Here is a 26,657-nt window from a genome sequence, read left to right as displayed (position 1 = left end):
GAAAGGTCTTTGCTATGGGTCTGGTCTGTGGGACTGCCCTGGTGTGAGGGTTGCTCGAGGTGGAACCCACATCTGTCACACGTCTGTGTTCCCAGTGCAGTTTCAGCAGCTTGGGCTTAGCAGGGCAGAATGGAGGGGAGGACAAAAGGACCTTTGAGGAGGTTCAGCTTTGATAACTGTAGCTTCAAAGGTGAAGGGTGTTTTTGGGAAGAGCAAAAACTCTCTTTATATGCTCTTTGAAAGTGCTCCTGACCTGCACAGGGGTGCTGAGTGCCAAACCTTGTGGTCACATCACATCGTGGGCATTAGGAGCTGGTGGGCAGAGCTTTAGGAGCTGCTGTCTGGGAGGAGTCATCACTGGATTCTTGTTTCTGAGCAGGTTTCAGGCTTTCTCTTCATCAGAGTTAGTACCCAGGGATGGGAAAGGGCTCCAGGCTGTGGGAGCAGAGGCAGCAGGGCCAGCAGGGCTGGGGTGTTGCTGGAGGGCAGCTGGGGATCCAGCAGGAAGCAGGGCTGCTCCATCAGCCCCATCAGGACCAAGGGAGTGACTGGCAGGGGGGCAGAGGGGGAAGAAGGAGCAGGGTGAGGGGGTGACTTCCTTTTGGCTTTCAGGGACAGGTTCAGCCCAGGCTGCAACTCCAGGGAGGGCTCCTGGTTCCTCCTCTTAGCCAGTGTTGAATTCCAAAGGCAGGTGCTCCTGACTGGAGCCCTAAGCCAATTAGCAGCAGTTGAGCTTCATCAACTTCCTGACTGAATGCACGTTTTAATTAAACATCCCATTTTCATTAGTCAGGCATCACATAAAATAATCTTGCCTCAAGATTGAAAAGCTCTGGATCCTATGCTTTAATTACAAGGAAGAAGCACATGACTTCAACTCCAGCTCCTCACCCTTTCCAGGCTACAAGCAGAAGAGTTGGGAACAGCATCTTTTCCTGCCATGCTTATTCCTCTTTTCTTTCACCTCCATATGGATGCTCCAGCACAGGAACTGGGCCAGTGGGATGACTCAGTTGGGAGGAGAGAAGAAGCAGGGGCTGGTTGGAAGACTTGAGATGTCAGGGAAAGTCCTGGGCTCTTGATGTAATGCTGAGGGCTCTGTTGTGTCCTGGGCTGGCAGGGAGCACTTGGCCCATCTCTGGCTGGTAGGGAGGTTTGGGCATCTGAAATCTTAGGGGCAAGTGGTCTCGGGAGGAGGTGACTTTCCCAGGGCATGAACTTGGAATCATGGAATCATCTAGGTTGTAAAAGAGCTTGGAGATCATGGAGTCCAAGCAGAAGCCTAATTTTAAGCTCTGAACTCCTTGCTGCAGGACCTTGCAGGGGATCAAAGCTTATCTTGGTCCACGAGGAGACAAGATGGGTCCATGGAAGAGAAATCCAAGGGGAACTGCACCTGAAAGCCATGTCAGCCTCCTGAGGTTCCTCAGCTGGGAACTGCTGGAGGTTGGACAGAAGATGCTGCCCTGGGGTGAACATTTGTCCTGACCTCCAGCAGCCTCTTCTTGCTCTCTTGCATTTGTGACCTTTCTCCATGGCACACAAGCTCAGTCTCCTGCCTGGGGGTGCAGCTCTTGCAGGGACACATGGAAAGGACTTCCAGCTGGCAGGGGACCTGGGCTACCTTCTTTTGGCTTGCAGAGGAACCTTCCTCTCCACCAAGCAGAGAAGGAGACTGACTGGCATCTCTCCTGAGTGTCCCAGCTCCTTTCTTGAGTGTCAGAGCCTGCAACCCACTTGGGCTTTGAAACAAGAGAAACTGTTCTTGCTCTTGGTGGCCAATGCTGGCTGACATCAGGCTGCTCTCCAGGTGCCAGATGGAGCTGTCACACAGAGCTGGCCCCACAAATCCAGCATCTGATGGGGCCTCCTAAAACAAGAGGCTCAGCTCCCTCCTTGCCTCAAGGTGAACCTGGAGCAGCTCCATCCCTTGCAGCTGAGTTAACCAAGAGGAGAATCCTGGAGTCACAGAATCTGCTGAGTTGGAAAGGACCCCGCAGGATCCTGGAGCCCAACTCCTGTCCCTGTGTAGGGCACCCCCAGGATCACCCCATGTGCCTGAGAGCAGCATCCAAACCCTTCTGGAACTCAGGCAGGTTTGGGGCTGTGACCACTTCCCTGGGGAGCTTGTTCCAGTGCTCAGCTCTCCTCTGGGTGAAAACCCTTTTCCTGATACCTCACCTAAACCTCCCCTGATTCAGCTTCCTCCCATCTTTGTAGGAACTGGTGCCAGTCCCATCTCTCCCCTCCTGAGAAAGCCCCAGACTGCCCTGAGGTCACCCCTCAGCCTCCTCCAACAACCCAAGTGACCTCAGCCACCCCTTCCAGACCCTTCACCATCCTTCAGGCTCTCCCTTGGGCACCCTCCAGTAGTTTGATGTCTTTTTAATGCTGTGGGGCCCAAACCTGCCCACAGCAGCCAAGGTGAGGCTGTACCAGTGCAGAATGGGACATTCACCCCCCTCAGCTGGCCAGAGAGCCCCTGCAGAGTTCAGATGGTGCTTTTCTGCTTTGCTGGGAGCTGCTGAGCCACCACCTTCACCACCAACTCTGCTCACCCAGGCTCTGGGCCCAGGGAGAGCCAAGAGTGACAGAAATCCCTTTGTCAGGCCTGCAGAGGGAGGGGTTGCAGAGCTTTTAGCCAACACAAAGAGGGCACAGATTCCCTCCTAAGTGCTCTGGGGACAGAGGTTTAAATGCTTAACTCCCATTTAGTGCTAATGGGAATTGCAGAGGTCTCTTCTCATTGCCATGAGACAAGAGCATGGAAAAAGAGGCCAGCTTTCTGCACAAAACAAATCCACCCCATGGTAAGACAGTGCTAAATGGGATTTTTCTTTCATTTCCCACTCATTAACCCCCCTGCCTGTGCCAGCTCCTGCCCAGCACTTGTGTGCTGGCTGTCCCACTGCACACTGGGGGACACCAGCTCTCCATCCACCAGCCCCTGAGTGGGGTTCCCAGTTCTGAGAAGCCCTAAAGATTTGATTTCCACAAGGAGATGCAAAGTGCAACCTTGGATTTGCCAGAACCTTCTCCAGTGTGGATCAGGAACATCAGCAGCACCTCGATTCCTGCAGGCTGGGACAGCAGGACAGGCACCCAAGGGGACAAGACTCAAAGTCATCTGAGCCCCAGCCCTTGTGTTGGGTTCTCCATCTCCTGCTCCCTCCCTGGAGATCCCAAACTTGTGGGAAACCTGGGACTCTGCCTCCTGTGCTGGGTGATTAAATCCTTCCTCTAAGTGGCTGCCTTAAAGCTTGACTTTGCTCCAAGGGTCACAGAAGGTGCCTGTAGAATTTACAGACCTGATCACTCATTTAATTTCTCTCCCCAGCCTCTGGCTTCTGAACACCATAAGAGAACCCAGAAGGACTTTGTTTTCCTGTCCTGCACAGTTAGGAATCCCATTGTCACCTCCTGACTATGTTCAGTAGTGCTTTCTGGTGCCCATGTGCATTCCCATCCATGGTCCTATGGCATTAATTAACCTTCTTTAATGGGCTAATTGGGGTGGGTTGCAGCTTTTGTGTCCCCAGAGGGGACTGATGAGCAGCAGGGATGCAGCAGGAGAGCTGGGTGATGTTTTTTTTCAAAGGGGACATGTCCAGAAATGTGTCTTCACTCCAGAAGAACCTTGATGTGGTGGGGAGCCTTCCTGGAGGTTGGCACAGAGCTTATGCTGATGAAAAAAAAAACTTCAAGGTTCCTAAGTCCAGTGAGGAGCCTGTGGCCACCTGTGCATAGGAACTGGGGTCACCAGCTTTGCACAGGCAATCCCAGAATCCCAGACTGGTTTGGGTTGGGAGGGACCTTAAAGCTCCTCCATTGCCACCCCCTGTCATGGTCAGGGACACCTCCCACCAGCCCAGGTTGCTCCAAGCCCCATCCAACCTGGGCTGAGACACTGCCAGGGATGGGGCAGCCACAGCTTCTCTGGGAAACCTGGCACAGGGGCTCAGCACCCTCACAACAAAAGATTTCTCCCTCACATCTCATCTCAACCTCCCCTTTTCCAGTTTGAAACTCTTTCCCCTCATCTATCTCTGTGGGATCCAGGGGTGGTAGCAACAGGCTCACTTGGGGACCTGGGATGGATGTGGCTTGTCTCTGGTCAGGCAGGGAAGCTGCAGAGCAGGTGGACACTGAATTTCTGCTTCCCAAAGCCAGGGTTTGATGATGGATTCCTTCCTTTCCCTCTCCTTACACCCAGGGCAGCAGGAGCAGGAGTTGGTGGGCTGCTGAAGGCTGCAGACCCTGAGCAGGAGCTGCTGGGTGGATCCCCAGCCCAGATCACACAAACATCAGCTCTTCCAGCTCAAGGATGAGTCCAGGACGTGGAAGTGACCTGTTCTTCCTTTCCCTTGCAGAGCCAGCTTTCCCAGGCCCTGAATGGATTGTCAGACAGAGCCAAGGAAGCAAAAGAGTTCCTGGTCCAACTCCGCAACATGGTGCAGCAGATCCAGGTACTTTTGTCTCCTAGCTGAGGGGCAGCCCCTTCCCACCAGGATCAGCTGCTCCTCTGCCCCAAATCCCCAGCCTGGCTTGGTGGGTGACCTCCCAAACCTGATTTTTTATATTACCCATCTCCAGCTCTCCCAAAAGCTGCCTGTGCCATGGAGCAAGCAGCAGAGACCCCAGCCCTTCCCTTCTCTGCCACAGGCAGATCCAAGGATGGAACAGGAGGCACCAAACCTGTTCCTCACCTGCCTGTCCCGTGGGTCAAGGGCTTAGGGACCCCACATGCTACAGATTTGTCAGCTGCAGTGTTGCAGCTGCATGTCTAAAAGTGGCTCTTGTGGTATCATTTAAAAAAATAATTAAAAAAAATAAAGTGAGCTTTCCCCAACTGCAATGGAGATGTGTCCAAAGCTGTGATGCTCTGCTCTGACCCACAGGAGAACAGTGTGGAGTTTGAGGCCTGCCTGGTGGCCCAGTGTGATGCCCTCATTGATGCCCTCAACAGAAGGAAAGCCCAGCTGCTGTCCAGGGTCAACAAGGAACATGAGCACAAGCTGAAGGTGAGACTCTGCCCCCCAGCCTGGGGGCTCAGAGAGCTTTCTGGTGGCACTGGACAGAGGGGAGGGCTGTGATGTTGGGGTGAAGCACCAGGGGAGGAGCAGGGAGGTTGGGCTGGGTAGCTAGGTGGGTTAGGCTGGATGTTAGGAAATATTTTTTCACTGGGAAGGTTGTCAGGCATTGGGATGGCCCAGGACAGGGGTGGAGTCACCATCCCTGGAGGTACTGAAAAGGTGTTTGGAGCTGCTCCTTAAGGACTCAGCTCTGCCACCCAGGAGCCTTTTCAGATCCAAACCAGTTGCTCCAGCAGCTGGAGTGGAGCCAGAGCACCCTGACTGCATGTGACCTCTGGTTGGGCTGTCCCTCCTGCCTGCTGGGAGCTTGGCCATCAGGGCACAGTGTGGAGATGAGGCACAGAGGGGACAGAGCCTGCCAGCTGGCCCAAAGCCACCAGAGCCTTCCACCAGGGAGCCCAAGCTCCCCTTTCTGTGCAGCACCCAGAGCTGGGGTCAGCTCAGCTTCAGGGCTGACCTACTTTGCCCTGACACATATTTCATGGAGCAGGCACAAGTCCAGGTTTGCCTGTGGGCCAACACTCACTGCTCCAGAGCAGGAAATGAATTTGCAAAGGAGGTTTCCTCACCTCTCCCCAGCCTCCCCCTTACACTTGGATTCAGATTAAGAACCCAGGTTTTCAAAAACAACATCAGGAGGAGCAGTGGGACCAGGTGCCTGCTCCACCTCCTGGACAGACCTCTTTTTGTGTCCTGCTCCTCATTGCTGGCTCTGCTTTCCAAAGGACCAGCATGGTTTTCCCCAAGGGAAGATCCCTGGAGTCTGGGCTGGTTTGCTCAGGGGATGTAGAAGCTCAAGTGTTCCAGGAAGGGATCACTCAGTCTACAGCATTCATGAACTGAGCTCTGAACACTTCCTTCAAGCCTTGGAGTGGATCCTTTTGGCCTTCTTTGGGCCTTCAGGTTATGGGATGTCTTCACTCTGTGATTTTACCATGGTGCTTTGCCTGCAGAGCCCTTTGGATGGAGCCTTAAGCAACCTGACCAGTGAGAGGTGGCCCTGCCCTTGCAAGGGGTTGAAACCAAATGAGCTTCAAGATCAAGGTGCCAAGATGGGCTTCAAGGTCCCTTCCAAGCCAAACCAGTCTGGGATTCTGTGGCTGGTTGGTAGGAGCCAAGCAGCAGTTGTCACACTCTCCAGGGCAGCTGAGGATCCTGGAAATTCTCACCCAGAGCTCCTGTCCATAGCACTGGGTCTCCAGGGATGAAATTCTGGCCCATCACCCTTCTTCAGGGGTTACAGTCAGGATTTTCCAAGGGAAATCCAAGTTCCAAGGGAACCTGGTGTCTCCTGTTGGATTAGGGACTGGTGTGAAAGGATGAGAAGTGGGACAGAAGCAGAGGTTTGGTTTCATGTCCTGTACCATTCCTGTCTGGAAACACCAGAGGGGACACACAGGTCAGAGGACAAACCTCACCACCAGGTACATTTATTTCCTGGAGATGCAGATCCCAGACTTTCCCCACAGATCCCTCCATGCTCTGCCTTGTTTCCCCCTTCCATGGTGTCTGAGCAGCTTGGGAAGGACAATGGCTCCAAGAGTTGGGCACTGAGCAGCTCTGCAGAGGGATCACAGAATCCCAGACTGGGTTGGGTTGGGAGGGACCTTAAAGCTCCTTCATTGCCACCCCCTGCCATGGTCAGGGACACCTCCCACCAGCCCAGGTTGCTCCAAGCCCCATCCAACCTGGGCTTCAACATTTCCAAGGATGAGGATGCTTCTGGTTTCCTGATGTCCCTTAAGCTTTCTCCTTCTTTTGCTGAAGAACTGGATCAAGTTTGTCCTCCATAGCATCACCCATGGGCAGTGTCCTCCAGTGGTTCTCTCTGTGCTGCAGACCAGGTCTCACCTCACACCTTCTGAGGCTTTTTGGTGGCTTTGATCAAAAGGAACTTGTGTAAATCCCCAGGGTGATGCTGCCAGCACCACTCAGGCTTGTTAAGGCAGCAGCTCAGCTTTTCCCAGCTCCAGCCTGAGCCTCCTCTCCCAGTAGCAAGAGACAAATCACCATGGAAACATCCACCTGGGATTGCTCTGCTCAGAGGATTGCAGGATTCAACCCAACCAAACCTTGGGATCTGTCCTGGGCGTTTCTCCACCTGAGATTTTTTTCACCTGGGTGTGCAGGGAAGCCCAGCAGCCCTGCTCCCCATAATGCCACCTTCTGTCCCCATGGCCCTGCAGGTGACCCTGTCCTGGCTGTGCTGTGCCTGGGGTGAGGAGGCTCCATCATCTCCACGTGACATCCCCAGCAGGACTCAAGTCAAAGGTTTGAGGTCCTTCCAAATTTTGCTCTCAGCTCTCTTCAGGAAGATCAAAAAGATCAAGATCCTTCTTCTTGCCTTGGAAACAGTTTGTTGGAGCTGAAGGGGAATGTGGATTTCTGCTGTCAGCTTGCCTGCTGCAATTAAACTGCTCTTTCATGCTCTAGTTCCTCAGATGGATTTGATCCCAAAGGGGATTGTGGAGTTCCAGGAGGGCAGGATTGCTGGGGTAAAGGTGTGAGCTGGGACAGAGCTGCAGCCAGCACCCAGAGGGCAGTTTCTGAGCACCCCCAGGGCTGCCACCAGTTGGGGTTTGGATGTCTCCAAGGTTGGGAACTCCACAGCCTCTCTGTTCTGCTCTTTGACCATCTTTATGGGGAAAAAAAGAAGATTTTACTTCTGTTACTGGAGCAGCTCCCTGGGAAGCCAGGCTGAGGGATTGGGGTTGTTCAGCCTGGAGAAGAGGAGGCTCCCAGGTGAGCTCAGAGCAACCTCCCAATATCTGAAGGGGCTGCAAGAAAGCTGGGGGAGGGCTTTGGACATGGGGGGGTAGGGAGAGGACAAGGGAAATGGGCTAAAACTTGGAGAGAGGAGACTGAGGTTGGACATGAGGAGGAAATTCCTTAATTTGAGGGTGCTGAGCCCCTGTGCCAGGTTTCCCAGAGAAGCTGTGGCTGCCCCATCCCTGGCAGTGTCTCAGCCCAGGTTGGATGGGGCTTGGAGCAACCTGGGCTGGTGGGAGGTGTTTGGAACTGGATGATCTTGAAGATCCCTTCCAACCCAACCCATTCTGTGATTCTGTGTTTAAATGGAATTTCTTGTCTCTCAGTTTGCCTGCTGATTTCCATCTCCTCAGTGGCAGCCTCCAGTGAGCTCTTCCACTCTGGACCAGCCCTTAATTAGCAGGGATTAAGCTGCCAGGAAGCTCAGTAATTAATCACCCCGGGGGTGGCCTCACCTCACCCCACTGCCAAGGAGCAGGCAGGGCAGAGGGACAAAGCCAGGGCTGGCATCTCCCAGTCCCCACTCCCTCCTCCCAGGCAGTGCCAGGAATTCCTGAGGACACCCAAGCAGGTCCCTTTGCCTTCCTGGTGTCCCTGTCCCTTAGCCAAGAGGGTGGTGGGTGCCAAGTAGGTCCCTTGGCCAAGAAGGTGATGGGTGCCAAGGAGGTCACTTGGCCAAAAGGGTGCCAAGGTGTCAGCCACGTGGCCAGGGCTGTCTGGGGACACCGTGCTGGTCTTCACTGAGTAAATGGATTTTTTTGGGGAGGCTCCTGGCTGGTTGGTGGTAGCAGATGGTAATTCTGCTGGTAATACCTCAAAAGCATCTACTCGGGCAGGGAGAGGCTCACAAATTCATTATCCTGGGCAAACCAGACAGAGATTTAAGCCACAAAGAAGATAAGAAGATTGTTTTTTTAGCAATCCCATCTTTGCTGTCTTCCTGGTGGCATGTGCATTTCCCTGGAGAGGGCTCTGGCATGAAGGAAGGAGGAGGGAGGCTGCTTTTCTGGGTGCTCAGGGTGGGATTTTCCCCTTGGTCCATCTGCAGCCCAGCAGGCAGGGAAGGCAAAACCTTGTTCTGGCTGAGTTTGGCAGGCAGGACATGTTCTGACAGCTAAGTCAGAGCCTGCAGGCTGGGCTCATCTCCACACTCAGTGTTACACCATGGTCTGCAGCTGGGAGCCCCAACATCCACAGGGCTGCCAAGCTTTGCAAGAGCAGAACAAACCCCTCTGTCAGCAGAAGAGCTCAAGGGCTGCTTTGGGTTGCATGGCAGGGGCTGCAGGTTGCTTCCAAGGCTTTGCAACCCCTCTGCACCTCCTGGGTCCTGCCCTGAAGGACTGACCATCCCTGTGGAGAAAGGAAGCCCAGGAGTTTGCCCACCCTTTCCCAAAAGGTCAGGTCTCATCTCCAGGATTCCTCTGCTCCATCCCAGCAGAACCATTCCACTTCACTTGAGCCTTAGAAACTGGTGCTGAATGGAATTTTCATAGAATCATAGAATCCTAGGGGTTGGAAGGGACCTGGAAAGATCATCTAGTCCAACCCCCCCTGCCAGAGCAGGGCCCCCTAGAGTACATCCCCTAGGAACGTGTCCAGGTGGGTTTTGAATGTCTCCAGTGAAGGAGACTCCACAACCCCCCTGGGCAGCCTGTTCCAGGGCTCTGTCACCCTTACAGTAAAAAAATTTTTTCTGATATTCAACTTGAACCTCCTATGCTCCAATTTACACCCATTACCCCTTGTCCTATCACTGGTCACCACTGAGAAAAGCCTAACTCCATCTCCCTGACACTCACCCCTTACATATTTGAAAACATTGATGAGGTCACCCCTCAGTCTCCTTTTCTCCAAACTAAAGAGACCCAGCTCCCTCAGCCTTTCCTCATAAGGGAGATGTTCCACTCCCTTAATCATCTCAGTAGCTCTGCGCTGGACTCTTTCAAGCACTTCCCTGTCCTTCTTGAACTGAGGGGCCCAGAACTGGACACAATACTCCAGGTGTGGCCTCACCAATGCAGAATAGAGGGGGAGGAGAACCTCTCTTGACCTACTAACCACACCCTTTCTAATGCACCCCAGGATGCCATTGGCCTTCTAATGACAGCATTTGAGGCCAAAACCAGAGTGTGCCCATCATGCTGCTCCCTCTCCCCCTCCCAGTGCCATCCACTACAAACTCCTGAGCACCTCCCAGTCCAGAGGAGCAATGTGGGAGCTCCCTCTGCTGCCTTCTCCACCCAGGACGTGGGGTGTGCTGCCTGCAGGTCCTTCCCCAGCAGCCAGGATTGCTCCAGCCACCCTGCCACAGGCTGGAAATACCAGGCTGGGATTGCTAAAAGCAGATTTTTAGGGAGCAGCCCTCCCCTTGCTCCTTGTAGCCAATGTCTAAAAAAATCAGGAGTTTTACGGCATCTCCGAGCAGCAAGATCCGTTCTTCCAAGTTTCAAGACTGTTAAATCTTTTCTTCCTGTTGGATGATCAAGTAGAGGTGATTAAATTATCATTAAGCAGCACATGGTGTGATTGATTGCCCTGCAGGAGGCAGCACCCTCCCTGGAAACCCAGGTGGGTTCCTTCCAGGAGGCTGAGTTGGGCTTTATTTCTCCTCCCCATCCCTCGGAGAGGGGTGCAGGGGAGGAGATGCAGACAGAAGATGCAGACAGAAGGAGATGCAGGCAGAAGGAGATGTAGACAGAAGGAGATGTTCCTCAGCCCAGGGTGCTCATCCCAGCTCAGTTGGTGGGCACAGCTCTCCTTGTCCCATTCCAGGTGGTGAGGGATCAGATTTCCCACTGCACGGTGAAGCTGCGCCAGACCACGGGGCTGATGGAATATTGCCTGGAGGTCATCAAGGAGAACGACCCCAGTGGGTTCCTGCAGGTTGGTTTGTGGGGCTGCCAGGGGGGTGGGAAAGGGTAACTCAGTAGGGTCAGGGGAGCTGCACCAAGGATGATGTCCCCAGCAGCTTTTCCAGCCATAAAATCAAGGGCTAACTTCTCATTGCCGGGACAGAAGCAGGGCCAGGTCAGGGACATTTTCCCCAACACTGGATATTTTAAATCCTCAGCTTGAAAAGGTGCTGGGCCACCTCATCTAAACTGTGTTTCTCCCTAGAAAGGTTGGACCAGATGATCCTTAAGGTCCCTCCAACCTGGCAATCTGTCATTCTGTGCTTTCTTACTCTGAGCAGAGAGTTGCAGCACTCCGTGGTGTATCTCTGGAGCAGGGATCATCATGTGCTGTCCCCAGGTTCTCCAACACTTGAGAGCTGCATCCCACCCTTCATTCTTTAACCTTTGGTCCTACACCCTACCTCTGAAAAAGTCCCCAAAGCTCCTGAAGTCCCCCTCAGCCTGCAGCCAAAGGCTTTGGTGGAAACCCATGGGATGTCCCAGCCTTTGAGAGCCTGGAAGGGAGAGGGAAGGAGCAGAGCAGGAGAGGGACAAGGCAAAGCTGACAGCTGAGGCTCTTCCTTGCCACCAGATCTCTGATGCTCTCATCAGGAGAGTGCACTTGACTGAGGACCAGTGGGGAAAGGGGACACTCACACCCCGGATGACCACAGATTTTGACCTGAACCTTGACAATGCTCCCCTGCTGCAGTCCATCCATCAGCTGGACTTCGTGCAAATGAAAGGTAAGAACATTTCCAGCATCTTTCCAAAGCCTCTCTCTGCTCACCCTGAGGGCTTCCATCCGACTCCTCGTGGAGAAGGAGCAGGAGAAGAGAATTTCTCATTTTCTCCCAGCAAAACTGAGCACCCCAGACCCAGAGTCATGCTAATTCCTGGGGTTTTTGCACCCCTGGGCCAGACATCTGCCTCCCTCTCTCAGTCTCTGGGCAGCTGTGTGCCAGACCAAGGAGCTGGGGGTTTGCTTTTGTCTGGCAGTACCTTAAGAAGTGCTCAGGCTCTCAGGAGCAGCAGAAGGCACTTCCCAAACCTCCTCACCCACTCTCAGAGCTGAGCAGCATCTGTCACAGGCCAGCGAGTCAGCTGCCTCCTGTCCTTCCAGACACAAAGAGCCACACCACTGAGCTGGGAATATTTCTTCCCTTCCCTCTCCTCCCTGTTTTTCCCTTCCTTGCAGTTTTCCTTTCCTCCTTGATCTCTGCTCCCTCTGTGTTTGCTCTCCTGTAGCACCTAGAGCTGCAGCATCCTCAGGGAGCAGAGAGCTGCTGCAACCTGTGGGTAACTTGCAACCCATGAGCAAGTTGCAGCCTCTGAGAAAGTTGCAGCTCATAAGAAAGTTGCAACCTGTGAGCAAGTTGCAACCTGTGAGCAAATTGCAACGTGGGCAGCTGGGAGAAGCTTCGTGTGGGCTGTGATGCTGCAGGGAAGCTCAGGAGGACACTGACCTCACAGCCTGGCCCTGGTGCAAATGAGCTGGGGAAGCCACCAGCTGCAAGTCTGGTGTGGTTCCTCATCCCCATCCCAGCTGGTTGGGGGGTGGGGGAAGTGTCCTGGGATTGCTGGGATGTCCCCTCTGCTGCTGGCAGCCAGGGTCACACTAATTGGTGTTTAGTTTCCTCCCCAGTGCCGGCCCCCCCGATCCTGCAGCTCGAGGAGTGTTGTACCCACAACAACAGTGCCACCTTGTCCTGGAAACAGCCCCCCCTGTCCACAGTGCAGGTGGAAGGCTACATCTTGGAGCTGGATGATGGCAACGGGGGACAGTTCAGGGTAGGTGATGGGGGAGCAAGCACCAGCAGTGAGGTTCTGGCTGCAGAATGACCCTGCCATGGAGTAGCCAGAGAGCTGAAGGTCAGCTTGGATGGGGCTTGGAGCAACCTGGGCTGGTGAGAGGTGTCCCTGCACTTTGCAAGGGGATGGAACTGGGTGAGCTGTAAGGTCCATCCCAACCCAAACCATTCTGTGATTCTAGAATTCTGTGATCATCCATTCCCACCCCCCTGCCATGGTCAGGGACACCTCCCACAGCCCAGGTTGCTCCAAGCCCCATCCAACCTGGGCTGAGACACTGCCAGGGATGGGGCAGCCACAGCTTCTCTGGGAAACCTGGGACAGGGCCTCAGCACCCTCACACCAAACTATTTCTCCCTCACATCTCATCTCTCTTCCATCTGGAAACCCTTCCCCCTGATCCCATCCCTCCCTGCCCTTGTCCCCAGTCCCTCCCCAGCTTTCCTGGAGCCCCTTCAGGCACTGGAAGGTGCTCTAAGGTCTCCCCATTGCAGCTTCTCTTCTCCAGCCTCAACACCCCCAACTCTCTCAGCCTGGCTCCAGAGCAGAGCTGCTCCAGCCCTCCCAGCAGCTCCAGGGCCTCCTCTGGACTTCAGAATTTTAAGGTCTCTTCCCACCCAAAGCATTCAATAATTCTCCAGATTTATTGGAAGTTCTCTTCTACCCTGGAAACTGGAGAACTGCAGCTGATGGTGCAGCCAAGCTTTGGGCTCTTTTTGAGGTCATTTGGGGGGGTGGGAATTTCTTTCCAGTGACCCAGGACTTGCAATTGTAATGCAGACATTTGAAGCTCCATCTTTTTTAGGTTGCTAAATATTTCATGCAAGGTGCAGGAAAGGCTCCTGGTTTGCCAGCTGCCAGCAAGCAGGGGTGTTTAAGGCCTGAGGACTTTTAAATTGCTGTAATTAGACAATTAAAATATGATTTTGCTCTAATCCAACACATTGATAATTATCCTGGCGTGTTCCCAGCCACCAAGAGCAGGCACAGGGACCAACCCACCACTTTCTCTGGATTCACAGAATCCCAGACTGGGTTGGGCAGGACCTAAAGCCCATCCATTCCCACCTCCTCTGCCATGGGCAGGGACACCTCCAACTAAGACCAGGTTGTTCCAAGCCCCAGATTCCTCCACAAGAAACTCAGGCAGAGCCAAGACAGAAGATGGGTGACGTGGGTGGGATCTGGAGAGAGAAGGGAGCAGAGGACTGGGTGGAGGAAAAGCAAGGTGAGGGCAGTTCCCCAGTCTGCTCTCCTCCCATCCATCAGCAGTGGGAAGGGGCTTGGATGTGAGTGGCATTCCTGCCCCTGGGATTACAGGGAGCTGCTCCAGCTGCTGGGCCATGGCTGGTGCCAGGAAGGGAATGTCACTGGCATCTCCAGTCACTGATCCATCATCCTGCTCAGACACAGCATGCTGGCCAGCCATGTCATGCTCAGCAAACTGGGAGTGCCAGCTGCCACAGAGGTGACAATCCCTGCTGAGACCATGCCAGTGGGTAGCACAGCCTGTTTGCTACCTCCCATCCAACCAGCCAGGAGAGACTGGGACAGAGTCCAGAGCCAAGAGGACTCTGCCTTTGGCCATCAAGCCAAAATGGGGCTCTTTGCAGCAAGCCTGAGGTGGTGAAGTGGGGGAGCTTGGCTCTCTCCTGGGGTGCTGGTTGCAGGAGAGCTCTCTGGGTGCTCTGTAGCTCAGAACCACCTCAGCATCCCATCACCAATCTCCCTTAGTTCATTAGGACACCTCCAAGGTGCTCCTTACTCCCAAGTACTGACCATCCCTGTGGCTTGAGCTGCTCCCACCCCCAGGATGGGTGTCAGGAGGGTCAGCAGCCATCACCTCTGCTCTGCAGGGGCACAGCAACTCCAGGATTCAGTGGGAGTGTGGCTGGGATTGGTGGTCCAGGAGGAAGAGCATCTCCTTCCCTACCAGGAACTGATTTTATGGTGCATTTATTGTCCAGGAACAACTCTTTAGTGTGAGGATGCTGAACCCCTGTGCCAGGTTTCCCAGAGAAGCTGTGGCTGCCCCATCCCTGGCAGTGTCTCAGCCCAGGTTGGATGGGGCTTGGAGCACCCTGGGCTGGTGGGAGGTGTCCCTGCAGGGTTTTGGGACTTGAATGATCTTTAAGGTCCCTCCTAACCCAAACAACTCTGTGAGTCTGGGATCCTGTGCAATCACAGGACCATTTTGCTGTGAGCCTCCATGGTCAGGGCACTAACCCAGAGCTGTGCTTGCTTTGCAGGAGGTGTATGTGGGCAAGGAGACCATGTGCACAGTGGATGGGCTTCACTTCAACAGCACCTACAGTGCACGAGTCAAAGCCTTCAACAAAACAGGAGTCAGCCCCTACAGCAAGACCCTGGTCCTCCAAACATCTGAGGGTGAGGCATTGCAGCAGCTCCAGCCCCTGATGCTCTGGACACTGCTGACATCAATGTGTGGGGCTCATCCAGCACACCCAAGCTTAGCATTGCAGAGAGGGAACCACTCTGCTGGTCCTCCAGGTCCTCAGCAATCACTGCAGGAAAAGCCAGGGCTGGTGGGAGGAGGGAAGGTTGTGTCAGGAGCCTGGAACAGGGCCAGAATTGCTCCCTAACCCCTTTCCTTTGCAGAAGGTGTCATCTGGGGAGGTACAGTGAGAGGTGTACCACAGAGAGGTGGTGAAAATTTGGTTGCAACAGTTTGTGTTACACAAAGGGAAACTCAGATGGTTTCCATGGTTTCCATAGGAAGGAGCTGGAGGTGTTGGAGTGAGTCCAGAGGAGGCCCTGGAGCTGCTGGGAGGGCTGGAGCAGCTCTGCTCTGGAGCCAGGCTGAGAGAGTTGGGGGTGTTGAGGCTGGAGAAGAGAAGCTGCAATGGGGAGACCTTAGAGCACCTTCCAGTGCCTGAAGGGGCTCCAGGAAAGCTGGGGAGGGACTGGGGACAAGGGCAGGGAGGGATGGGATCAGGGGGAAGGGTTTCCAGATGGAAGAGAGATGAGAGGTGAGGAAGAAATAGTTTGTTGTGAGGGAGCTGAGCCCCTGTGCCAGGTTTCCCAGAGAAGCTGTGGCTGCCCCATCCCTGGCAGTGTCTCAGCCCAGGTTGGATGGGGCTTGGAGCAACCTGGGCTGGTGGGAGGTGTCCCTGACCATGGCAGGGGGGTTGTAACAAGAGGATAACTTTAAGGTCTCTCCCAACCCAACCCATTTGATGGTTCTATGAATCTGTGAATACAACACTGTCACCATTGCTCCTGGGATGCCAAGGGCTGTGCATGGCTGCACAGATCCATGACCTCACCATGTCAGCTCCAGCCCTGGCCTTGCATAACTCTGAGTGGAGGGACCCTGAAGCCACAGGGATGTCCTTGCCACCCCAGGGGTTGTCCCAGCAGCCACACCAGCCTCATCTACATCCCCCCCACACTGGCAGGCCCAGTTGAAATATTAAGCACTCCTTCAGAGGCTGTGGAGGAGTCTCCCTGCCTGACTTTAAGCACATTTGTCACACCAGGCGTTTAATCTGTCACGGAAAATTGGTGGAGAGTGGTAAGGCTGGCAGCAAGGAACCAGCTGGGAGGCAGGAGGAGCAGGTGATGCAGCCCTGAGGGAAGGAATCAGTCCCTACCAGCACGTCTGCCACCCCATAGCCTGGCTACCAGGCCAGAAACCCCTCCTTGGGAATTTTTCATGCTTGTTGGAATCCCTTTTCCTTACTCCCAGACTCAAATCCTCTCCAAGCCCTGTGGAGATGTGTTTTGCTGTGGAGGCCCCAGCAGCTGCCAGCTGCCACAATCTGGGGACAAAAAGGAACAAACACAACCCAGGGGGCTGCTGGTGAGGCAGAAGGAGGGTGAGATCCTTCTTGCAACAGAGAACCAGTGGTGGCTTCTTAGAGCAAGGAGAAAAAAGGAGTTTCTGCTGACAAGTGATGTCCAGGTAGACACAGAGCAAGGCTACCTGGAGCATATTCACTTGGTTGCCTGCTCAAACCTTCAGGAGCTCAGAGGGAGCATCTGCCAGGTGGGATGGATGGGGATGGAGGTAGAGTGGGGAGCAAGCCTGTGACAAACCTGCTCATACAAGAGGCAGAGAACTCCAATCCCAGACCACAAAGGCCTCAGCACATCTGCCCACGAGCTCTGGGCACGTTTGCAAAGCTGGGCACCACCATCAAGGAGGCTCCAGAGTTCCTCTGGAGATCAGGAATGGGACAACCCAGATCCAACCTGCACTGGGTTAGCCAGGACCTCTCCCAAAGTTCTCACCCCCTTCCCCACCCAGCTTCAGCAGCCTTCACAGGATACTGCAGAGCTTTGGCTTCTCATCACATCTTGAGAGCATAAGACCCATTTGAGACAGTTTCTAACCCAAACCAGGTGAGCTTTTAAGTTGTCCCAGCCAGGAGTTTGCAGAGGGAACCCTCTGACCTTTCCAGCTCTGCTTTCCCAGGGATTTTCCCTGTCCAGCCACTCTCAGCTCTTGCACAGCTCCAAAATACAAAGGAACCTGAGAGAAGTTCATGGTCCCAGCACATAGAGCTGGTGCCTTGTTCTGTGCCAGCAAACACAAGTTTGGTTCTTCTGAGCATCTGCTGAAGGTTTGCTGCATCCCACCTGTCCACTGAGGAGCTTTTTGCATTTATTATTCCAGCCCAGCTTTTAAAAAAAGGAGAAAAAGCCAAACGAGCTTGGAGCATTTCCTGCTCTTGGAGGCTTTCTGGGCTTCTTGGTCTCAAATTGAAAGCAATGACATCTCTGCAGCTTCCAGATATCCAAGTGCCTCATTGAGAAGAGCCACCTGGCACATCACAGTTTTTATTTTTGGTCTTTTCCAGCAGCTTCAGGCCTCTTGAGTGCTGTTTTGGGGGCTGAGCTCCACCATGCTCTGCAGCTTCTGCCTGCAGGACAAGGGAACAGCAGAAGAGATTGACTGAGTGGGAAGAGGACATCTCAACACAGCTGTCCTGCTGTTAGGGGGGGAGGAATTGGGGTTTTGGTGTGATTGAAAAGCTGGCTGCTAGTCCTAGCACACCAGATCCCCACCTGCAGCCTGTGGAAGTTCACTGGAGCCTTTTTCTGCCTCTGGTGAGGGGTGAAACAGGATGGAGAGGCCAGTGAGGAGTGAGAAATCCTGCAGAGTTTCAGCATCTGGAGAAAAGAAGGATGAGAAGAGGGTAAAATTGTGTCAGGGCCTCTGAGGTCCTGTTCAGCCAAACAGCTGAGCTGAACCAGCCAGAATGGACAGGAATGCAGAGCACTGTCCCAACCTGTGGTGTGGCACATCTCCTGCTCATCCCAAAGGAATTCTGTTTTCCAGCTGAGGAAGATGCAATTCCCTCTTCAGAGCTGGTGCCTGGTGCCACCAGCAGGACAAGGTGGCTCCTGCCTGAGAGAAGGAACCTCAGAGCCCTTCCCATGTTCTCTGAAGCTGCCCAGGGATGAAGATGCTCAGCAGCAGCACAGCCAAAAGGCAGCAGGGGCTGAAGGCTCAAATACCTTCAGCTGTGTCCTCTCCTTCTCCCTTGCCCTGTCACAACTCAGCTGCTGCCTCACAGCACCATCACTTCAGGCTCCAAGACACTGAGATGTGGGACCTGTTTGACCTCTCTGTTTCTTCAGCACCTGCCTGAAGTTCAGCTCTAGGCTTGGAAGGAAGTTTGGGAGGTGACTCTGTCCCAAGGCACAGGCAGCTTAAAAAGTTTGGCTGGTGGCAACACTGCTGGGCTGTCCTCACCTCCAGGAGACCTCAGGTCTCCCCCCAGCTTCCTCCTCCCTGTGGTCTTTCCTCCTCTTGGTCTTTCCTCATCCAGCAGATTTTCCAGCCTCTGGCCACTCTCCTGCTGATTCAGGGCTCAGTCCTTGGGGCATTCATGGTTGGAGCAGCCCCTGAGAGGCTTTGCAAGAAGCTCCTGGTTCTGGTTTGCTGGTCATGGGGGGACACAAACTGCTCCCAGGGACAGGCACCTCCAGCCTGGTGGCCAGGAATGGAGAAAACCTCCCAGTTGCAGTGGGACTGGAGCCTGCAGCTGGGCTGACTGCTGGGCTGCTTTTCTCCACAAGGATTTCTGAGGTGGCTTCTGACCCCCTGCAGTGTTTTTTTTCCCCATGGGCAACCCAGCAAGCTGGATGGCAGGATGAAGATCCAGTTTGTCCCAGGTGGAGATGGAGAAGAGGAACTCAGCCATACTGGAGGGGACTGTCCCTGCCTGCTCCCCAGACCCAGATCTGATCTCCTGCAGAAGTTCAGCCTCTCTCCTGCCAAAACCATTCTCACCTTTCCCCAGGTCTCTGCCCACACTTCAGCCCCTCAGGCTGCTCTGTGCCTTCAGACACATTCTCCTGGGCATGTGTTGCCTGTGCTGCCTGCAGGGCCATGGAGAGCCAGCCCAGGGGACTCTTGTGTCTCCTCTCCCCCTTTTCTGAGCTGCTCTGGGTCTCCAGCTTGAGGCACAGGGTTTCAAGGCAAGCCTGGTTTGGGCTGCTTGTTTCTTTGGTGGAACACAAGCCTAGGAGCAGAAGGGCAGAGAAGAACACCTGGCTTGTCACCCCCTGTGCCCTGCCACCCTCTCTCTGGGTTCCCAAACTTGGCCAAATCCCCCAACACCACCAGAAGCTGCTCCTGGCCACCTCTGCCATCCTGGGGACGTGGCAAAGGGGTTTGGGCACTACCCCACAGAGCCCATTCCCAACCTAGTCAAGAACCACAAGCTTCCTTCTTTTTTCAAGCCCAGTTCCTCATCTGGGGCCCAACTAGAACTTCCTGACCATCCACAGAGTGACCCTCAGCAGCTACCAGGGCTTTTTAACCAGCAGCTTCCAGAAAGGTTTGAACACCCCCAGGGGAGGGACACTGCAAGGAGCTGTAGGAACATCAAGTGCTAATTAGGGAGATCCATGGGCTACTCCTGGTAGTAATTCCTCTCACTGTTGGCAGATGTTAGAGGCCACATCCCTCCTTACCCCTGAGCTGTGTTTATTGACCTGTCATGCAGTGATTTGGTTTTTCCCATTCCTGAGCCTTCTGATGCTCTTTGCTTCCCCAGCAAAGCTGCAGGAGTGACAGTCCCCTGCACAAAGAAATTCTTCCCTTTAATCCAGTTTAATGCCATCTCCAGCTCAATCCACATTGACAGCTGAGATGGGAAGGCCTGGGGGTACCCTCTGTGGGGGTTTATCTGCTCTGAATCCGTGGAGGATGGTGGATCCTACATTTCCATGCTAACATATTCCTTGACAAGGCTGGGGGAGGAGTTGCAGGAGGTGACCAGGGTGTGGTAACAGGGAAGAGAAACCAATGACCCAAGAGGCTCCTTCTCCCTTGACATGGTGCTGTGAACCACATGAGTTCAAATTTTGCTGTAGGGCTCAGAGGTGTCTCGAGAGGTCCAGAGGGACACCCAGGAGCCCTTGGGTGCTCAGTGGGGTGTGGGGTAACACAGCTTAGTGCAGCTTGAGTGCAAAATGCTTTTCAGCCTCACCAACCCACCAGCTTTTACACCACTAATTATGGTGCCTAAAATGTATTATTTGATGATCCAAGGGCTGGAGCAGCTCTGCTCTGGAGCCAGGCTGAGAGAGTTGGGGGTGTTGAGGCTGGAGAAGAGAAGCTGCAATGGGGAGACCTTAGAGCACCTTCCAGTGCCTGAAGGGGCTCCAGGAAAGCTGGGGAGGGACTGGGGACAAGGGCAGGGAGGGATGGGATCAGGGGGAAGGGTTTTAAATTGAAAGAGGGCAGATTTAAGTTAGATATTAGGAAAAAAATCCTTCAGCATGAAGGCAGTAAGACACTGGAAGAGGTTTCCTGGGGGTGCTATTGATGCCCCATCCCTGGCAGTGTCTCAGCCCAGGCTGGATGAAGCCTTGTGCAGCCTGGAGTAGTGGGAGGTGTCCCTGCCCATGCAGGGAGTTTGGATCTTGATGATCTTTAAGGTCCCTCCCAAGCCAAACCAATCCATGGTTTTGTGATTAAAGAGTGATGGGAAGCGTGCATGGTAACCTGTGAATTTTTTTAGGTGAAGAGGTGCAGGAGTCTCTTAAAGATAAAGCCTGTTGGATTTGTGATGATGACCTGGGGACGTTTGGGAAGGTGAAAATCTGTTTCTTGCTGATGCTTTGCAGAGGCAAAACTTTCCTGAGGGGTCTCTGCCCAGCTCCTGACCTTTCTGCTCCAGGCAAAGCTGGATCCATGTGTGCTGCAGCATCTCTGCTCTGCTCTGAGGTCTGATCTGGGGCGATGCAGTGCCACCCCCCCAGCAGCCCCCAGTTCTGATCTCTAGTTTGCCTTGATCTTACGTTTAGAGACACAGTCAGAAGAACAGACCCTCCCTTTTCCAGTGCCTTTGGAAAGATCGCAGCTTCGTAGGATGAGTCCTTTCTCCTCCACCCTTAATCTCCAGCCCAGCTTTCCGGGGAGATCCTACTTTGAGCTCAGATCTTCGGCCCACCAGCTGAGCTTGCATTCTTCTTTACAGTCCCTGAATTCAGCTGGTGAGCTGAGTGCCTCTGGCATTGCCTCTTGGTCTGTGCTTCCGGGCATCTCCAAAATATTTGTTTGCTTTGTTCTGTTTGTTTTGCCCATGACGTGCTGGTGGCAGGGGGGGGGAAGTCCTGCTGTTTGTCACTGGCCTGCTCCTGCCTTGGAGGGACTTTTGGTGGCCTGGTTCTCGTGGTGTGTCCATCTGTACGTGCTGGGCTGGGGTGATGGAGCAGCAGAGTAGCTCCTCTTTACCTGGGTGCTGTCCTCAGCAGGACCAGCCTGGCTGCACCATTTTAACCCATCCAACCAGCAGAGCAGATCCCTCATCTCTCCTCTTGATCTGGTGTCCAGGGGCAGTCAGAAGAACAGAACCTCCCTGGGAGAAACCCACGGGGACATCTTGGTGCTTGGTTTGCCCTGTGCAGCCAGAAAACAGTCTCTGCTGTGAGGTTTGTGCTGTGAAATGAGATGGCTTTATCAAACCCAGGCTCCACCTAAGCAAGAGGCAAGGTCAGACATGAGCAAGCTCTGCTCAGGCCATCTCACAGGCCCCTTCTTAAGACCCTGAAGACGTGGGCTCTGGGCTTGGCTTTTGCCAAACCAGCCAGGATCATACCCAAATCTTGGGTTTGGTGGAGCAGAGGAAAGCACTGCTCATCTGGCAGCACCCACAAGCCCCTTGCTTGGCTCCTTCAGCTCCTGGGGGGACACCATGGGGACATAGGCAGTGGAAGCAGAATGAGTGACAGGACTGGGTGGCTGGGGAAGGAGCCAGAGGCACAGCCCATCCCTCAGAGCTTTGTTTCTAACTCCTCTTTGCTCATCTGACAAAGATCCTGGGCCCTGATTCTTCCCTCACATTTACACCTCTCTGAGCTCCAGCAGAGTCATTCGTGGCCTCTGATGGAAGCCCAGGAAGAATGGGGGCCCTTGATTCTTGTTTTCCATCCCATAACCCGGAATGAGGAATGCTGCAGCATGACCCATGCCAGAATAACAACAGAGGGGGGGGGCTTGCAGCATTTTTATTTTTTTTTTTGCTTTTTGCTTTTTCTGTTGTTTTGTTGGTTGCTCTGCACTGCTGGCTTGAACTCTGTTGTGTTGAGGACATTTCTTTGTGTCCAGCCTACTGAGGTCCTGTGTGGTGGCCCTGAGCCATACTTGTGTGTGCACTATGGATCTCTGCAGTCCAGGGTGGTTGGGGAAAGGCAAAATGGGGTCCTCAGTGTGCCCGTGTGTCTGGGAGGTCAACGTGGGGCACAGTGATGCTCAGAGATCTTGAGAACTGCTCTTGGAACAGGGGCACAGGGAGTGATTCATTAAAACAGCCTCAGGAGGTGCTGCTGGCAGGTGCTTTCTCACCAACATGCACACCAGCAAGGTGAAAAGCCCAGAGGAGAGGTGAAAACCAGTTGCAGAGCAAAGCAGGGCTTTCCTGAAAATACAGCACCCCTCATAAAGGTCCTCCTGTGCAGTGCCAGTGGGGCTTCATGTTGCCCTCTCCTCCTGAAGAGGACATGCTCCTGGATCAGGATGTGCTCCTGGATCAGGACAAGCCCCTGCATCAGGACATGGTCCCAGATAAGGACAGGTACCTAGATCAGGACATGCTCCTGGATCAGGATGTGCTCCTGGATCAGGACAAGCCCCTGCATCAGGACCCGCTCTCAGATCAGGACATGGTCCCAGATAAGGATGGGTGCTTGGGTCAGCACATGCTCCTGGATCAGGATGTGCTCCTGGATCAGGATATGTTCCCAGATCAGGACATGTTCCCAGATAAGGACAGGCTCCTGGATCAGGACAAGCCCCTGCATCAGGATATGGTCCCAGATAAGGACAGGTACCTGGATCAGGATGTGCTCCTGGATCAGGACATGTTCCCAGATCAGGACATCATCCCAGATAAGGACAGGCTCCTGGATCAGGATGTGCTCCTGGGTCAGGATGTGCTCCTGGATAGGTCCCCAGTGCAGCCCAGCTCCCAGGAGGTGTTTGGAGCTGGTGGTGAGGCACAGCCCCATGGCAGGAGGATGAAGGGCACCCCAACACATGCTGCAGTAGAAGCTACAGCCCTTTGGGTGCTGGTGGGGGTCTGAGGCCAGGCAGCTGTCCCCAGGGACCCCTCTCCAGCTCTGCTCCAGCCCAGAGCCCCCACAGGGCAGGGGGGGCAGCTCAGGAAAGCTCAGGGCTCACTGGACATCCCAGTGGCTGCCCTACTCCCACCAGTCCCTGTTCTCCAAGGAGAAATTTATAAATGATTCACCTGGGAGTCAAGCTAGAGAATATTCACCAAAGCAGCCCAAATATTCCACCAAGGTTAAAAATTTCCTGCCCCTTTCCTGGAGGAAAGTCCAATGATTTGGCCTCCCCAGCAGGCTCAGATGGGATCTGCCCACAGATTCTCCCTACACTCAAACTCCTGGGTGATATTTGCACCCCCCCTTCTATACTCTCTGGCTTTTAATGAATCAGGCCTCCCGTGGCCAGCTGGCTGCTCAGGTACTGGTGAAATGCTTGTGAGTGTTTTTTCAGGTGGCTGATGTCTCTTAGCTGTGATGTGTGAAATGAAGTATTTCTTTATAGGATGCAATTTTGAGACACAAGGAACGCCTTACTCTCAATTAGGCAAGTATAATTATTCCAATTAACGGGCACCTACTCCACACTGCTCATCTTTGGTTTGGTATTGGTTTCTTTTGGGTTTTGGTTTGTTTTTTTTTTTAAGTTTTTAACTTTTCCTTGGTGAGCGAGCAGCCTCTCTTGCACACCCCCTGCTTGCTGAGCGCTCTCGGATGTCGGGGCAGGAGGGAGACTTGGAGGAGGAATGGGAATTGTCCTTAAGATCTAAAGATGTTTGGAAGTTTTCCTCCAGATGGGTTTCTTGGTAAGACCTCACCTGGAGTGCTGCATCCAGCTCTGGAGCCCTCACCACAGGAAGGACATGGACCTGAGGGAGTGGGTCCAGAGGAGTGACGTGAAAATGATCAGGGGACTGGGACACCTCTGCTATGGAACCAGGCTGAGGGAATTGGGGGTGTGCAGCCTGGAGACCTAACAGTGACCTTCCAGTATCTGAGGGGCCACAGGGGAGGATGGAGAGGGACTGTGTGCAAGGGCCTGGAGGGATAGGATGAGGGAAAATGGGTTTAAATTAGAGAAAAGTAGGAACACTGTCAAAGTCTTCAGCTGATGGCACCTTCCCTTTGCATGGAGCAGAGGAGAGAGATGAAAAGGCTTTGAAAGATGAAAAAACATCAGTGCATGTGGAAAGAGGGAGGAAAGGGAAGTGAAACCACGGGTTAGATAGTTTGTATGGAGCTCTGGATTATCTGGAGATTACCTGGAGAAAGTGGGAAGAGTGGAGAAAGTGGGGTGTTGTGTTGTGCCAGAACGGAAGTGGCTTGGAAGAGCTTCAGTACCTGCAGGGTCCTACAGGAAGGTTGGGGATGGACTGTGTGCAAGGGGCTGGAGGGATGGGATGAGGGAAAATGGGTTTAAATTAGAGAAGAGCAGCTTTAGGTTGGATGTGAGGAACAAGTTGTGTCCCATGAGGGCAGTGGCACAATGGCCCAGGGTGCCCAGGGAGGGGGTTGAGGTCTCATCCCTGGAGATATTCAAGGTGAGGCTTGAGGAGGCTCTGAGCAACCTGATCTAGGTGAGGGTGTCCCTGATACTGCAGGGGGGTTGGGCTGGGGGACCTGCAGAGGGCCCTGACAACCCCAATTATTCTGTGATCCTATATACAGAAACCTGAGGTCAGCGCTCTGGAATAGGCCCTGTAATTAAGAACTGGTCCTCCTGCTCTGAAATTCTCATTTATTAAGGGCACTTGAATGTTGAACAAATGCCAAGGAAGTTGCTGAGCCCCCCTGAAGCTCACAGGGGGGATTCCCTCCCCCATCCTGCTCCCAGAGCCCACCCTGACTCTGTCTTTCCCCCCCTCCCTGCGGCGGGGTCCGTGTGCCGGCTGGAGGAGCGGGCGAGCAGGGATTGTCTCCTGGTTCCTTTCTTCCCCCAGTTTCACCTGCTGTTTTCTCTCCCGCATGCCTTGCCTTGGGAATGACCACAGTTGACATTAAAAAAATGGTGGCAGGTATGGCACGGCCCCTGGCAGGTGACGGGGACACCCGCGTGCATGTGAGCTGCGGTCTCGTGGAACCACCCAATAAATGGATGAATAAACCTCACCCCCAGTGTTTTCTTTTCCCAAGTCCTGTGGGTTCCTGGAGGCCTGAGAGTGTTTTGTGGATGTCTCAGTTGACTTTTTGGTTTTTCCCCAATGACCCGCTGGAGAAAACCACCTGGGGGAACCTGGGGACTTGTCACCCCAGCCCCCTGCCTCTGTCTTGCTGGGGACGTGCCACTGTCTCTGTCACATTTGCCTGGGTCCTGTGTGTTTAAAGCAGCAGCTGGAGTGAAGTGTGGAGGGCTTTGGGTGTTCTTCAGCTTCCCCATGAGCTACCTCTTGTCTTATTTGTGGCTGGTGGCTGTGCAGGGAGGTTTCTTGGTGTGACATTGTGTCTCTGTCAATGTAGACCTTTTGTATGTTCCCTTTTTGTAGTGCTTTTGGTTCCCAGGACCAGCAGCCCTCAAAGGCACACACAGAGATTCTCTGCTAAGCCTCAGTCTCCATCCCACGTTAGGACTGAGTCACCTGCACGAGTAACCTGCAGTCCTGTGGTGTCAGGTGGAGCTGGAGACCTGGCTGGGATCATCCATCTCCTTCTGCTAGGGCCAAATTTTAGGAGATTATGAGGGTGCTGAGCCCCTGTGCCAGGTTTCCCAGAGAAGCTGTGGCTGCCCCATCCCTGGCAGTGTCTCAGCCCAGGTTGGATGGGGCTTGGAGCAACCTGGGCTGGTGGGAGGTGTCCCTGACCATGGCAGGGGGTGGCGATGGAGGAGCTTTAAGGTCCCTTCCAACCCAAACCAGTCTGGGATTCTGTGATCCTGTGGGCTCTCAAGCTGAGACAGACAGAGAGCAGGAGAGGATGGAGACAGACACAGCAGGGAGCAGCAAGAGCAAAAGTCATCACTGAGTCCTGGCCATAAAAGCTCAAGCTCAAAGCATCCCTCCATGATGGAAGCTGCTCTCCATGAGGGAAGGTGCTCTCCATGAGGGAAGGAGCTCTCCATGAGGGAAGGAGCTGTCCATGAGGGAAGCTGCTCTCCATGAGGGAAGGTGCTCTCCATGAGGGAAGGTGCTCTCCATGAGGGAAGGAGCTGTCCATGAGGGAAGCTGCTCTCCATGAGGGAAGGAGCTCTCCATGAGGGAAGGTGCTCTCCATGAGGGAAGGAGCTCTCCATGAGGGAAGGTGCTCTCCATGAGGGAAGGAGCTCTCCATGAGGGAAGCTGCTCTCCATGAGGGAAGGAGCTCTCCATGAGGGAAGGTGCTCTCCATGAGGGAAGGTGCTCTCCATGAGGGAAGCTGCTCTCCATGATGGAAGCTGCTCTCCATGATGGAAGCTGCTCTCCATGAGGGAAGCTGCTCTCCATGAGGGAAGGATCTCTCCATGAGGGAAGGAGCTCTCCATGATGGAAGGAGCTCTCCATGAGGGAAGCTGCTCTCCATGATGGAGGGTGACCCCCTTCCTGATGGAAGGAGCCTTCCCTGATGGAAGGAG

General features: G+C 54.0%; 1 protein-coding gene across 5 annotated transcripts in view; it reads left to right on the top strand.

The window, feature by feature from the left end:
- Positions 1 to 26,657, top strand: part of TRIM9 (tripartite motif containing 9) — a 59,573-nt gene that overhangs the window by 29,065 nt on the left and 3,851 nt on the right. Inside the window, exons 2-10 of one of the 5 annotated variants that reach the window (XM_071745132.1) lie at positions 4,371 to 4,466; positions 4,899 to 5,021; positions 10,635 to 10,745; positions 11,349 to 11,502; positions 12,390 to 12,547; positions 14,818 to 14,956; positions 20,855 to 21,043; positions 23,619 to 23,660; positions 25,105 to 25,128. In XM_071745132.1, coding sequence (XP_071601233.1) covers positions 4,371 to 4,466; positions 4,899 to 5,021; positions 10,635 to 10,745; positions 11,349 to 11,502; positions 12,390 to 12,547; positions 14,818 to 14,956; positions 20,855 to 21,043; positions 23,619 to 23,660; positions 25,105 to 25,128 — 1,036 coding nt within the window. The remainder of the gene's footprint in view (positions 1 to 4,370; positions 4,467 to 4,898; positions 5,022 to 10,634; positions 10,746 to 11,348; positions 11,503 to 12,389; positions 12,548 to 14,817; positions 14,957 to 20,854; positions 21,044 to 23,618; positions 23,661 to 25,104; positions 25,129 to 26,657) is intronic. The other 4 variants (XM_071745134.1, XM_071745135.1, XM_071745137.1 and 1 more) reach the window with 4 other exon arrangements.

The sequence above is a fragment of the Heliangelus exortis genome, chromosome 5 (assembly GCF_036169615.1).
Source record: "Heliangelus exortis chromosome 5, bHelExo1.hap1, whole genome shotgun sequence".
NCBI lineage: Eukaryota > Metazoa > Chordata > Aves > Apodiformes > Trochilidae > Heliangelus > Heliangelus exortis.
Note: the sequence above shows the minus strand (reverse complement) of the source record. Positions and strands in the feature narration are given on the sequence as shown.